This window comes from Girardinichthys multiradiatus, chromosome 9 (assembly GCF_021462225.1).
Source record: "Girardinichthys multiradiatus isolate DD_20200921_A chromosome 9, DD_fGirMul_XY1, whole genome shotgun sequence".
In the NCBI taxonomy this organism is placed as follows: domain Eukaryota; kingdom Metazoa; phylum Chordata; class Actinopteri; order Cyprinodontiformes; family Goodeidae; genus Girardinichthys; species Girardinichthys multiradiatus.
The window spans coordinates 46,276,387-46,291,027 of record NC_061802.1 but is presented as its reverse complement, the minus strand read 5'-3'; the positions used below and the strand labels follow the sequence as shown (position 1 = coordinate 46,291,027).

The following is a 14,641-nucleotide window of genomic DNA, read 5'->3' as shown; positions in this document are numbered from 1 at the left end:
TTTTGTTCTGTTTGAATAAAAGTTTTTTTTTTTAACACGTTGCTTCTGGTTGATGTTTGCCATTTTGGCAACAGTGCATCTTGCTTGTAGTTACTTAATGATTTGACCACCTTACCACCTCTTTACTTTCTAAAACGTATTAAGCAAGTGTCAGCAAATATATTACAGGCACATAGTGCCTGGTACATGAATAATTAACTCACGATTATTGTGCTCCAGTCAGTTCTTTGTTATATGCATATTGTGATACTGCCATGTTTTGATACATTGTGCAACCTTATGGTGGCGCAGTTGGTAGCACTGTTGACTTGCAGCAAGAAGGTCATAGGTTCTTTCTGCATGGAGTTTACATGGTCTCCCAGTCCATGCGTGGTTTCTCTCCAGGTACTCCGGCTTCCTCCCACAGTCCAAAATTGCCTTTAGGTGTAACGGTGTGTGTATGGTTGTTTGTCTAAGTGTTGCCATGTGATGATGCCTCTCGCCCATAGACCGCTGGAGATATGCACCAGCTCCCCCGTGACCCTGTACGGAAGAAGCGGGTATAGAAAATGGATGGATGGATGTTAAAATGCCCTAGTTAAAAAAAACATTTCTGGTGGATTTGTGTTTAAGGAAGTTTAGAAAAAATTGTTTTCCAGTAGGCTCTAAATAGTTACAATACCCACTGCAAGTATTTAGAACAATCCTAAATGAAACTACCTAAATTAGTTTTATATACTGCTCAAACAAATTACAGGAACACTTTGATTGCCACATCATTTGATTAAAATTATCATCCCATTGAGAACTTTAAACTGAAAAACTGATGCTGCAGGTTAGTGGAATTGGCTGAAATGTCATTGCAGCAACTCAAAATGGTACTCAGTAGTTTGTATGACCACCAAATGCTAGTATGCATGCCCGACAACGTTGGGAGCATGGTCCTTATGAAAATGACTGATGTCCTGGGGTAACTCCTCCCAGATCCAATATTGACCCACCACCATACCATGCTGAACAATGCTGCGGGCAGCATAACAATTACCGCAGCTTCTTCAGACCCTTTTATATCTGTCACAGGAGCTCAGAGTGAGCCTGCTCTCATCTTTGAAAAGAACAAGGCGCTGTCAATTCAAATTCAATTAAAAAATACTTTATTATTCCCAAAGGGAAATTAAATGTTGTTGTAGCTCATTATGAAGGTTTCTTCAAGGAACCATTGTAGATGCTGATGGCTGTGGGCAGGAAGGATCTCCTGTAGAGGTCTCTCTTACAGCACATCTGAAGAAGCCTCTGACTGAAGACACTCTGTTGTTGTAGGACAGTCTCATGAAGAGGATGCTCAGGGTTCTCCATAATGTTTTTCATTTTATGAAGAATCCTTCTTTGCCCAATGATCTCCAGAGGTTCCAGAGGAGTCCCCAGAACAGAGCCAGCCTTCTTTATCAGCTTGTTGAGCTTTTTTAATTCCCTGGCTCTGACGCTGCTTCCCCAGCAGATGATGGCAGAAGAGATCACACTCTCCACAACAGACTTATAGAAGATATGAAGCATCTTGCTGCAAACACCAAAGGACCTAAGCTTCCTCAAGAAGTACAGTCTGCTCTGTCCCTTCTTGTAGATGGCTTCACAGTTGCATCTCCACTCCAGTCTGTTGTCCAGGTGAACACCGACGTATTTATACTCCTCCGCCATCTCCACTTCTTCTCCCATGATGGAAATAGTTTTAGACTTATTCCTGTTCCTCTTAAAATCTATAATCATCTCCTTTGTTTTCACGTTCAAGATGAGATGATTGTTTCCACACCATGCCACAAAGCGGTCCACCACCTTCCTGTACTCAGCTTCTTGTCCATCTCTGATCCACACCACGACTGCAGAATCATCCGAGTATTTCTGCATATGACAGGAGTCTGTCTTGTACTGGAAGTCTGAGGTGTACAGAGTGAAAAGGAATGGTGAGAGTACAGTCCCCTGTGGTGCTCCTGTGTTGCGGACTACCTGGTTAGACTCACAACCCTTCAGTCTCACAAACTGTGGTCTGTTTGTCAGGTAGTCTTTGATCCAGGAGATTGTTGAGGCCTCCACCTGAGTCTTCTGGAGTTTCTGACAAAGCAAATCAGGTTGAATTGTATTAAATGCACTGGAGAAATCAAAGAACATGATCCTCACAGTGCTGCTGGCTTTGTCCAGATGACAGTGGGTTTGTTGAAGCAGGTGTATGATGGCATCTTCAACTCCAATTCCACAGCGATAAGCAAACTGAAGGGGGTCCTGATGGTTTACTGTTTGCTTACTCAGGTGGGCCAACAGGAGTCTGTAGGACTTTCATGATGTGGGATGTCAGGGCATCAGGTTTATAGTAATTGAGGACTGATGATTGAGTTTTCTTTGGTACCGTAACAAGACAGGACGTCTTCCACAACACCAGAACCTTCTTCTGGGCCAGGCTAAGGTTGGAGAGGTGCTGCAGAATCCCACAGAGCTGCTCTGCACAGGCCTTCAGGACTCTAGGGCTGACATGATCTGGACCTCCAGCCTTATTCCGATTCAATCTTTCCAGTTGTCTCTTCAACGGACTTCTTGAGACATACAGGTGGAAGGGGGAGGTAAAGGGAGCATCAGCATCTTCTGATATGGTTGAAGGCAAACATGTAGAAGCATAATTGTCCATGGCTGAGGTGGAAAATAAAACATTTGAGGTGTTACTGGACAGCTGTGGTTCAAAGGAGGGGGGCATGTCTGTTTGGCCGTGAGCAGGAGAAGAGGATGCTGAGCTTGTTTCTGAACTGAACCTATTGAAGAATGTGTTCAGTTAACTGGCTCTGTCCAGACCTCCATTGGTCTGATCATCCTTCTGCTTGAAGCCTGTGATCTTCTTCATCCCTGACCACACATCTCTGATATTGTTTTGCTGGAGCTTGCTCTCCAGCTTCTTCTTGTACACCTCCTTGCTGTCTCTTATCTTGACTTTAAGTTGCTTCTGTATACTCCTCAATAATTCTGTCTCCCTCTCTGTAGGCCCTTTTTTTCTTGTAAAGCAGGTCCTTCAGGTCACTGGTGATCCAAGGTTTGTTATTGGGGAAGCATCTCACCGTTCTGGTGGGGATAGTGTTATCCACACAGAAGTTTATATAGTCGGTTACACACTCAGTCATGGCATTGATGTCCTCTCCATGTGGCTGGAACAGTGCGTTCCAGTCTGTAGCCTCAAAGCAACCTTGCAGAGCTTCTTCAGCTTCCTGTGACCATTTTCCCCCAGTCCTCTTTATTACAGGTTGCCTCTGAACAAGGGGCTTATATTTTGAGCGGAAAAACAAGATTGTGATCTGATTTGCCTAGAGGAGGTCTTGCTGTAGAGATGTATGAGTCCTTGTTGAAACGTTGGAAGTGTAGCAGAGAGTGAAGCATGGTTAAAATCACCAGAAATTGCCACAAATGCATTGGGGTTTTGTGTCTGTAGCTTAGCAACAACTGAGCTGATGGCATCACATGCAGTGTCTGCAACAGCAGAAGGTGGAACGTAAACTGTTGCCAAAATAACACTGGTGAACTCTCTGGGTAAATAATATGGATGGAAACTTAATGCCAACAGTTCAATATCTGGACTGCAGAGATGACACTTCACAGTTACATGTCCTGGATTACACCATCTGTTGTCCACAAGTACTGCCAGTCCACCTCCTTTACATTTGCCGCTCCTCTTTAAATCTCTGTCTGCTCGTATGGTTAAAAAGCCCGGCAGAGAGACGCTGGTGTCAGGGATTTGATCCTGCAGCCATGTCTCAGTAAAACACATAATACTGCATGCCCGGTACTCTGGCTGGGTCCTTTGTAGGGCTTGGAGTTCATCCAACCTGTTTCCCAACGATCTCACATTGCCCATCATAATCGACGGAAGAGATGGTTTCATCCTTGTCTCTCTTTTCTTTGCTCCTGCTCTGCATCCACGGTGTCTCCTTTTCAACTCATCAGGGATTTGGGGTTGAAGTATTATTTGAGCTTTTGAGATATTAATCAGCTGCTCCCGGTTGTAAGAAACAACCCCGTTGCCTTGGCAATGCATCATAACAAATGTCCAAAAGTAGAAAAGTATTAGGAAAAATCCTCCAGCCTGCACAGCATCCTACACCGGAGAGGACAGTCATCCAAAAAAAATCAAATGTATCCACCACAAGAGGAAGAGTTCCCAAAAAAGGATCAATCAGAAACAAAAGTAACAGAGCTACTCCAACCTGCTGCCACATTGAGCAGCGCAATTCAGTCAGGGCGCTGTTGCCAAACCGCCCAATTCCAGTATTCTCTGGCAAATACCAGTTGAGCTCCACATTGCCAGGCAGTGAGCACAGGCCCTAGTAGAGGATTTTTTGACCTTGAGCTACAATCATGAAGTGTTTCTAGTGGTTTGGTCTGAGACATTCACACAAGAGGGCACCTTTGTAGGGCTCTAGCATTACTCCTTCTACAGAGGAGCAGATAATGATCCTGCCAATGGATTAATGACCCCTGATGGCCCTTTCCAGCTCTCCTAGAGTAACTGCTTATGTCCTCCTCATAGCCCTGGCTGTGTTTGTAAACCACAGTCTGCTAGCCCTCACTAGGTCGGCTAGTGCTAACTCAACTGTCAAACAAGAGAATTTCATCCTCAATTTTGATCCTCCAAGTATGTGTTTGCTCACGGGGAAGGGCAGCTCGTCCAAGATCTCTTCCATGACAATAAGTCGGTGTTTCAATGCTTGATGGAAACATGGCAACAGCGTTATGACTTTTTTTTAAAACTAAATGACAGCTGTCCACCCGGCTTTGTTTACATCTGCCAGCCGAGAGTCTCGGGTTGTGGTGGAGATATCGCAATACTCTTCTAGGACAGCTGGAAAGTCTCGCATGTGACTGTGCCTGATGTCGTATAATTTGAACGGTCAACTGTGACCTAAATATAAGGCCCCACACCAACTATTTTTGCGACTGTTTACCAGCCACCCAAGCCAAATCCAGGCTTTTTAACTGACTTTGCCTGACAGATGCCTGAAATATCTGCAAATTTGTCCGTTTGTATGCGTTCCTTGTGGGTGTCCTTGTTGTTGAAGCAAAGGTACCGCTTTATTTCAAAAAAGCGGTTACGGTTACGGGGCATTATGGCTTTGATATCTGGGTTGATAAATCTATTGGCCCACATGAATTGCATGGAACCAACATAGCCCTTGGCAACCCTTCGAGCCCCTCTCGTGGACTGTGCAGTTTCTGATGGTCAACAACATGGTGTTGTCCACCGAACACAGAAAGCTTTGAAGGCAACACGTGATTTTGCGTCTTGCAAAATCTGTTGGCCCTCCAGATCCATTAAATGCTGTTAGTAGAGTTTCATGAGCAGAAAAGTCTCCAACTTTGTGGTGGAACCACACAGTGCCATCTTTTGCCTTCTCTGTGGATTCAGCTGTTATACCCACATTAGCTACTTTTTGTTTTTTGCTACGAGGAGGGTTAACATGCGTTGTGTCTTACTCATCTGATGTAGCCTCTGCATTTGAACTGTCCTGCTCAATCACATAACCGCCTGTCTCCTGGTGCATCTTTGGAGGGGAGGATTTACTGGTGCAAGAGCAGCTGCATCGCTTGAAGAACTTGTGACAACGTTTTCATTCTAAAATGCGAAGTTGCCCACATCCCCACCATCAGATTCACAGTCAGACATGCTCTTGTTGGGGGTTATGATTATTGATTAATTAATCTTGATCAATAATTATAATTAAAAATCATAATTTGACAAAATCAATTTCTTAACCAAAATCCTCATTTATGAATCGAGACCAGAGATGTTTCTGGTGTTGTAATTGTGGCTCAACGCCTTTGACAATTACAACCGTTAAATACTCCGTAATAATTAATAACTGTTGCCGGAGATGTCACTGTTTAATCGACCGTTTCTGCCGAAACGTGTGGAACTGTAACCTTATCTTGACTGACGAATCACTTTTTGCACACAATGAACACAAAACGCTCTCTTTTTATCTATGTGAATATTTATTAATCTTCACCTACTCAACATGCAAAATTCTACATAACAAGGGTAACACATCTAACTAAGCAAAATAAAGCAAACAGCAGTGGGTGTGTATTGAATCTTCCAGCAGTTATGGCTAAAGGGAAGGAATGAGAATCTGAAAAGGGGTGTGGTGGTGAGTGGAGAGTGAGTGTACTCAGTGATGTCCTGATCATAAAACTTCCCCCAACTCCTGAGCAGACAAAGAGTTATAAAGCTTTTGGCGGCAAGCTAGCGAGCAGTGAGATTGGAGACAAAGGAAAATGGAGAATTTCACCATGAAGTTATTTTAACAGTCCAGTCTTACCGCGCACCTGCGCGGCTCTCAGATGGTAAAACACGCACAAAGCTAGGAACGCAGCGGCTCCAGATATCAAAGCAACACATCAAAGTTTCAATAAACAAAAATAAAAGATTAAAATAAAAGATGGGTTTTACTTGGTGAAGCTCCTTCTGGGGCAGCGAGTGAGAGGGAAAGAGGGATGGGGGGTGTTTGAAGTGTTGCTGCGCATCCGCAGTTAAACTCCAAGAAAGCGGTCAGTCCTCGTCCTTTGGCCTTCTTGACGAAAAGGGAAAAATATGATCTGACCATTAAAAGTCGACTTGGGATGAAAACACGGTGGCGGTTCGTTTCCTCGAACTCCGTGTTTTTAGTTACGTGTTAAACTCACGTCTTCGATCGGCAAAGTGAGATTTCTGGCCTTCCTGGTCCAGAAACCTCAGTTATGAATTGTTCGTTGGCCAACGAGAGAGAATAAATGAAATCCACTCAGGACTCTTCTCCAGGTGCTGCTTCAGATGTTGGTGATCGGGTCACGATCTCCAGCTGAAGGCGTATGTTCAAAATGAGCGCCTTCATACATAGCGTCCTGTGACGTCAGACTTGGGACGCTCGTCATATCAGTCGCAGTGCTCGACGGGATATGTAGTAGCGGGCTGTCCTGGATACAAAATGGCCGATGCCATTGGAGAGGCACAATGACGTCCAACAATGTGCAGATAGTCCAATACTCAGCAAACAAGTGGTCCAACACTCTGCAGCATTGCTAAAGCCTCCTAGCCACTGAACCTTCTTGATTACTTTGGTTGTGACATTGTCAAGTCTGTGTGCAAGACACGCCCTATTTATGATTGTTTCTCACCCACAACATTCACACTCCCTCCCCCCCAGTCTCATAAAAGGGCACATCAGCTATAATCAAACTCTAGTAGTCAACTTGAACTTATGAAGCTCACATTAATGAAAACTAACATACCCCGTACGCTATTCTTCCCCAATATTAAGGACATTGACATAACACTATCATCTGCTATTAACATCTTACCCCGTCGTAACACTCTTCATATGCCTGATGATTTTGTTCACTTTTACAATATTGACCTTCAAAATCTTTCAAACTCTCTTCCCCCAACAAATCCAGAGCAGTTACTTTCATACTCGCCTTGGTTCACTCCTGAACTTCAGGAGCTCAAGTCCAGGGTCGCCAACTTGAGCGCTTATACATAAAAACTGGCCTCACTGTCCACAAGGAAATATACATTAATCACACTCTTTAGTATAAGGACACCCTTAACACTGCTAAAGTCAAGTTTATTTATATAGTGCTTTTCAGCAACAAGGCACTCAAGGCGGTGTACATAAAGAAAAACATTACAATGATACAGAAAATTAAACAGAGGTAATTAAAATAAAATAAAGAGAATAGAATGATGGACAAGAAAATGAAAGGAAAATTGGACTGAAAACGTAACTAATCATGCCTAAATGGCACAGTTAAAGGCCACTCTAAACAAATAGGTTTTTAATCTTGATTTAAAGCAATTTAGGGATTCGGCGCTTTTACAGTTTTCTGGGAGTTTATTCCAGATTAGTGGAGCATAAGAACTAATAGCTGCTTCCCCATGTTTGGTTCTGGTTCTGGGTATGCAGAGTAGATTTGAGCCAGAACACCTGATAGGTCTGGGTGGTTGATACACTGACAAGAAGTCTGTAATGTATTTTGGTGCTAAGCCATGCAGTGATTTATAGATTTATAAACAGATGTATTTTAAAGTCTTCTCTGAGCTACAGGGAGCCAGTGTAGGGACTTTAGAACCGGGGTGATGTGCTCCACTTTCTTAGTTCTAGTGAGGACGCAGGCAGCAGCGTTGTGGATCAACTGCAGCTGTCTTATTTACTTTTTAGGCAGACCTGTGAAGACACCGTTGCAGTAATGAGTTCTACTAAAGATGAACGCATGAATTAGTTTTTCAAGGTCCTGCTGAGACATTAGTCCTTTAATCCTGGAGTTGTTCTTTAGGCGATAGAAGGCTGACCTTGTTACTACCTTTATGTGTCTCTGAAGGTTCAGGTCTGAATCCATCATTACACCCAGGTTTCGAGCCTGACTGGTGGTTTCTAGCTGTATTAACTGAAGCTCTGTGCTAACTTCTAAACGTTCTTCCTTTGGTCCAAAGATTATTACTTCAGTTTTGTTTTGATTCAGTTGAAGAACATTTTGGCACATCCATGCATTGATTTCTTCTATGCATTTACCCAGCGCTTGAATGGGTACTGTGGTGAGCACGGAAGCCTGACTGGAAGACATCGAAGAGGTTGGTCATTGTTAGGAAGTTGTTTAACTGTTGAAACACAGCTTTTTCAATAATCTTACTGATGAAGGGGAGGTTTGATATAGTCCTGTAGTTCTGTAGTAGCAGCTTGTCCAAATGGCTCTTTTTCAATAGAGGTTTGATAATTGCTGTTTTCAGGGCCTGGGGGGGAACCTCTGACTAAAGGGATGTGTTTATTATTTTTGATAAATTAGATGTCTCCCACAATAATTAAACAGTCATGATCAACACATATCACAGATAAAAGCTCATTAAAATCACTAAAAACGTTTATGGACTTAGGAGGCCTGTAAATATTCAAGAACATGGTTCGGACCGGGCTCTTTACCTGGATAGCCAAATATTCAAAAGAGTCAAATTTGCCCAGAAATACTTTTTTACAGTTTAGTAAATTTTTAAACAAAGTGGCCACCCCTCCACCTTTTCTTTGCTGTCTGCTCTCACAAAGAAAATTGTAGCTGACCTAACCCCCAGACCATCACTGACTGTGGGTACTTGACACTGGACTTCTGGCATTTTGGCATTTCCTTCTCCCCAGTCTTCCTCCAGACTCTGGCACCTTGATTTCCGAATGACATGCAGAATTTGCTTTCATCCGAAAAAAGTACTTTGGACCACTGAGCAACAGTCCAGTGCTGCTTCTCTGTAGCCCAGGTCAGGCGCTTCTGCTGCTGTTTCTGGTTCAAAAGTGGCTTGACCTGGGGAATGCGGCACCTGTAGCCCATTTCCTGCACACGCCTGTGCACGGTGGCTCTGGATGTTTCTACTCCAGACTCAGTCCACTGCTTCCGCAGGTCCCCCAAGGTCTGGAATCGGCCCTTCTCCACAATCTTCCTCAGGGTCCGGTCACCTCTTCTCGTTGTGCAGCGTTTTCTGCCACACGTTTTCCTTCCCACAGACTTCCCACTGAGGTGCCTTGATACAGCACTCTGGGAACAGCCTATTCGTTCAGAAATGTCTTTCTGTGTCTTACCCTCTTGCTTGAGGGTGTAAATAGTGGCCTTCTGGACAACAGTCAGGTCGGCAGTCTTACCCATGATTGGGGTTTTGAGTGATGAACCAGGCTGGGAGTTTTAAAGGTCTCAGGAATCTTTTGCAGGTGTTTAGAGTTAACTCGTTGATTCAGATGATTAGGTTCATAGCTCGTTTAGAGACCCTTTTAATATGCTAATTTTGTGAGATAGGAATTTTGGGTTTTCATGAGCTGTATGCCAAAATCATCCGTATTAAGACAATAAAAGACCTGAAATATTTCAGTTAGTGTGCAATGAATCTAAAATATATAAATGTTAAATTTTCATCATAACATTATGGAAAATAATGAACTTTATCACAATATGCTAATATTTTGAGAAGGACCTGTAGGTTCAGTCCATTACCATCTATATAAGGTGACCATTAAGCTGTTGGCAGCAACAGCTTGGGTGATGCCCCCCTCCAAGAAGGTGCCACAGCTAAACACAGAGCCAGGTAAGATGTAGCTTATAGAAAGAGAAAAAACAGAGAACATAGAGTTAAAAGCTGAAATAACAGCAAATAACGCAAAATTGGACAGTAGTAAGAGAATATAGCAGAGAGAGTGAAAGTGGTCATTATGTCCTCCAGCAGCCTAAACCTATAGCAGCATAACTACAGAGATAGTTTCAGGATAACCTAAGCCACTCTAACTATAAGCTTTATGAAAAAGGAAAGTTTTAAGCCTAGCCTTAAAAGTAGACAGGGTGTCTGCCTCACGGACTAAAACTGGGAGCTGGTTCCACAGGAGAGGAGCCTGATAACTCAAGGATCTGTATCCCATTCTTCTTCTAGAGACTCTAGGAACCACCAGTAAACTTGCAGTCTGAGAACAAAGTGCTCTGTTAGGAACATATGGAACAATCAGGTCTCTGATGTATGATGGAGCTAAATCATTAAGGGCCCTATATGTGAGGAGGAGAATTTTAAATTCTATTCTGGATTTAACAGGGAGCCAATGAAGGGAAACTAAAATAGGAGAAATATAATCTCTCTTTTTAATTTTCATCAGAGCTCTTGCTGCAGCATTGTGAATCAGCTGAAGGCTTTTAACTGCATTTTGTGGACCTTCTGATAGTAAGGAATTACAATTGTCCAGCCTTGAAGTAACAAATGCATGAACTAGTTTTTCAGCATCACCCCTGGATAGGATATTTCTAATTTTAGCAATACTCCGGAGGTGAAGGAAGGAAATCCTATAAACCTGTTTAATATGGGATTTAAATGACATGTCCTGGTCAAGAATAACACCAAGGTTTTTTACTTTATTAGCAGAGGTCAATTTAATGCCGTCCACATTAATTGATTGACTAAGCAGTTTCTTTTTCAAAGATTCCGGTCCAAAGACGACAACTTGTCTTGTCATGATTTATCATTTACATGAACAAACTGGAACCTGTCAGAGAAGTAAGATTAAAACCAGCCTAGTTCTGTTCCCCTGATCCCTACAGCATGTTCCAGCCTTTCTAAGAGAATATTGTGATCGACTGTATCAAATGCAGCACTGAGATCTAACAGAACAAGTAACGGAACAAGTCCTGAAGCCTGACTCAAACTCTTCAAACAGATCATTAATGTCTAAATGCTCACACACTTGATTAGCAACTTTTTTCTCAAGACTTTTAAAGAAAAACAGAAGATTGGATATAGGTCTGTAATTTATTAAAACATCTTGATCAAGTGAAGATTTCTCAAGTAAAGGTTTAATTACAGCTACCTTAAAAGCCTGTGGTACATATCCATTTACTAAGGATAGGTTAATCATGCCTAAAATGGGACTGGTAATCAGAGGGAACACTTCCTTAAATAATTTGGTTGGGATTGGGTCTAACATACAAGTTGAAGGTTTAGATGAAGCTAATATTTTTGATAACTCAGGAAGCTCCACTGGATCAAAGCTGTGCAAACATAGATCAGTTTCTACAGTTACCGCCAATGATTTCTCACTCATTATTGCTAAGCGCTAAGGGAATGGATGGCTCAACAGAGCTATGACTCTGTAAGTTTGGCAACTGTACTAAAAAGAAACCTAGGATCATTATTATTATCTTCTATTAATGATGCGAAATAAGCTGCCTAGCTTGGTGAAGAGTCTTTTTATACAACAGCAGACTATTTTTTTCAAATTAAGTAGGACTCCTCTAGGTGTGTAGAGCGCCATTTTCTCTCCAATTTTCTAACAGTGTGCTTTAAAGTACGCAGCTCTGAATTAAACCAGGGAGCTAGTCTCCTATGAATAATTACTTTCCTTTACAGGGGGGCTGCATTGTCTAATGCACCACGCAGTGAGGAAGTAACACAATGAACAAGAGAATCAATTTAAGGGGAAGAAACAAAATCATTGCCTTCCTCTGTGTTTTTCTGGTATGGGGAATTAAAAACCGATTCTTTAAAGGTTGTTACAGCATTGTCTGATAATGATCTACTAAATAAAAAAATTTCTTTTGGGTGTAGAGTACTCAGTTAAATTAAACCCAAAGGCTATTAAAAATGGTCAGACAGGATAGGGTTATGAGGAAATATTGTTATTTATTTATATTCAATGCCATATGTCAGCACAAGGTCAAGAGAACGAAGACAAAGGTGGGTAGGTTTGCTAATGTTTTAAAGAAAAAGCCAATTGAGTTCAAGATAGCATTAATGGCTATATTTAGTATATCACTTTCAGTTTCAATATGAATGTTAAAATCCCTCACTATAATGACCTTATCTGTATTTAACACTAAATCAGATTAGAAGTCTGAGAACTGATCTTTCCTGGTAGACGGTACAACAACAAACAGAAGTGATTTCAGTGCTTTGCAATTTGGATTAGGAAACTAGTTGGGGCCTACTAAATATTAGAAAGAAGGTCGTAAGGTGATAGCTACTTTATGACTGATGTATCTAAGCAGAAAGTGTCTCTGGTGTGCTTACCTGCTGTAACCCCACCTGATACAATGAACCCCCTGCCCAACAGCTTGTCTCTTGATGAAGTAAAGACTAACCTCTATGGCTTTAGTCATTTGGGTGAAAAAGTTCTGAAAGATAAAAAATATGCGATAGACTAAAAATTGTTTTATGATGTTTGTATTTTCCAGTTGGATTATTGTGGACTTGTATGGTTCTTGCCAATTTACTTTTTCTGTTTTTTGTTGTTTTTTTTATGTCACAACCTGTGCTCCATATGTCCTCTTTCTGTTGTGTGCTTCAGATGCCTCGTTCTGCTTCCACTTTCAGCCTGAATGAATCTACCAAAAACAGCGTTGTGGTTCTGCGCTCTAATTCTCTGGATCACCCCCCTATCAAAACCAGAATCCCTGTGTGTATCCGTACCCCCTGTACCCCAGACAAAAGACCATCCACCCATATCGTATCAGAATCCACCATAGGTCCTGACCTCAAATACAACTCTGTTATCCAAGAATACAAATCCACCTCTCAGGCTGTACCAATGATTCAATCCAGTCTGCAGAAACCCACATTACCACAAGATGTTCATAGCTCTACTCAGTTTAAAAATATCCAACTGAAGTCTGGCCAGGATTTCTCCAGACCTCTTACTTCAGGAGGTTTTCAGCCAAGAGCTCTTGCTCCTCAAAGTGTTGACATAAAAACCAGGACCTTTTCTGAGTCATGCAGGGATCCTGAAGTGGAGCCACGCAATGATGTCCTGACCAGTCCTCGCAGAGAGACTCTGATCTAAACCATCGCAGAGTTCAGTGCTGGAGTCCCATGTGAGCAAAGCTTAACTGTTGTCTGATCTCATCTAAGGGTTCACCAATACCACTTCTAAAGTAGAATTAAACTTCACTCACTGTGGTGTGTTCTGCATTTGACATTAAATAAACAAATGACACTGGTGAAGTTTTTGACCCAAATCAACTCTATAGAATCGAAGACCCTGCAGCAATAGTAATTCGGAACAAGGATCTCCTCTGCTAAAAACAGTCTTCAATGGATGTGTTCAAGAAGTGACTTAAAACTGGCATAGATGAGAGGCGGGGCAAAGATTTTAAGGGTTGATTTGGACAATGTTTCTAATAAATCTATCTGGGCTTTAAACTTATACTGTATACAAATATATAGTATGTGATTGAATCTGATCAATTTAAAGCTTGGACAAAGCTTTAAATGTTTGTTGTCTATCCAGCACTTTATATATCATGGAAACAAAGCTCTTCAACTCATATTATCTTATTTTTATTTCTTTGTGTGGTTTTTGTAGAGGATTTGAACATTACTATGGATGGATAACATCACAAAATATTGTGTTTTTCCATCTTTAGCTAAAAGATCTTGACAATTGACTTTCATACATCTTTGATCAAGTCTTTTCTTAGACATAAAGCAGGACGCTTTTAAAATCTCTTTAGGAATCTTTTTAGAGGTCTCTGTGTTAGTCTATTGAATTAAATTGAAGACTCCTAACACATATTACAATTTTGGTATTTGAAATGAATTAAAAACATAATATGACCATGTTTCTATTGTTGTATTCGTGCAAAACCAATTTGTAGTAGGCAAGTCAGCACCCATTTAAATAAAACAACTTGTATAGTAGAACAATAAATAAGAGGTAATCATATCCATGTGTCATGCATGTACCATGGATTCAGGTGTAAACAGAGATCATCTGCTCCATTTGAATGTACTAATCAGAAGTTCTGTTTTGATGCTCTTGATTTTTTTTTCCATGTTTTCTTTTGTCAGAGTTGGCAGTTTAGGTTGGTTTCTGACCAGTTCCTACTCAACTACAAGCTTCAGACTGGGTCTTCATAACCAGCTCTTAAAGATATTCCTTTCTTGTTGAATAAGCCTTGTGACCGTTGAAATATGTATAACGTTTTTATCCCAAACAAAACTAACGCTACACATTTTAATGTTAGCCATAGACACTAACTGCTTTACTTCTAAACAGAGGAGTAACAGGACTGTTAGTAAGAGGCTAATAATTAAATAATTAGCCATTGGCCTTTTTCAAATTCTTCATTCAATAAGGAAAAAAATGAATGA

At 41.4% G+C, this 14,641-nt stretch overlaps 1 protein-coding gene across 9 annotated transcripts in view; it reads left to right on the top strand.

The window, feature by feature from the left end:
• Positions 1–14,641, top strand: part of ect2 (epithelial cell transforming 2) — a 53,886-nt gene that overhangs the window by 36,396 nt on the left and 2,849 nt on the right. For 7 of the 9 annotated variants that reach the window (XM_047375594.1, XM_047375598.1, XM_047375599.1 and 4 more), the window contains one exon: positions 12,840–13,362. The exons of the other annotated variants lie outside the window; for them this stretch is intronic. In XM_047375594.1, the coding sequence (XP_047231550.1) occupies positions 12,840–13,331 (492 nt within the window). In that variant the 3' untranslated portion in view covers positions 13,332–13,362. The remainder of the gene's footprint in view (positions 1–12,839; positions 13,363–14,641) is intronic. 9 annotated transcript variants of the gene reach the window in all.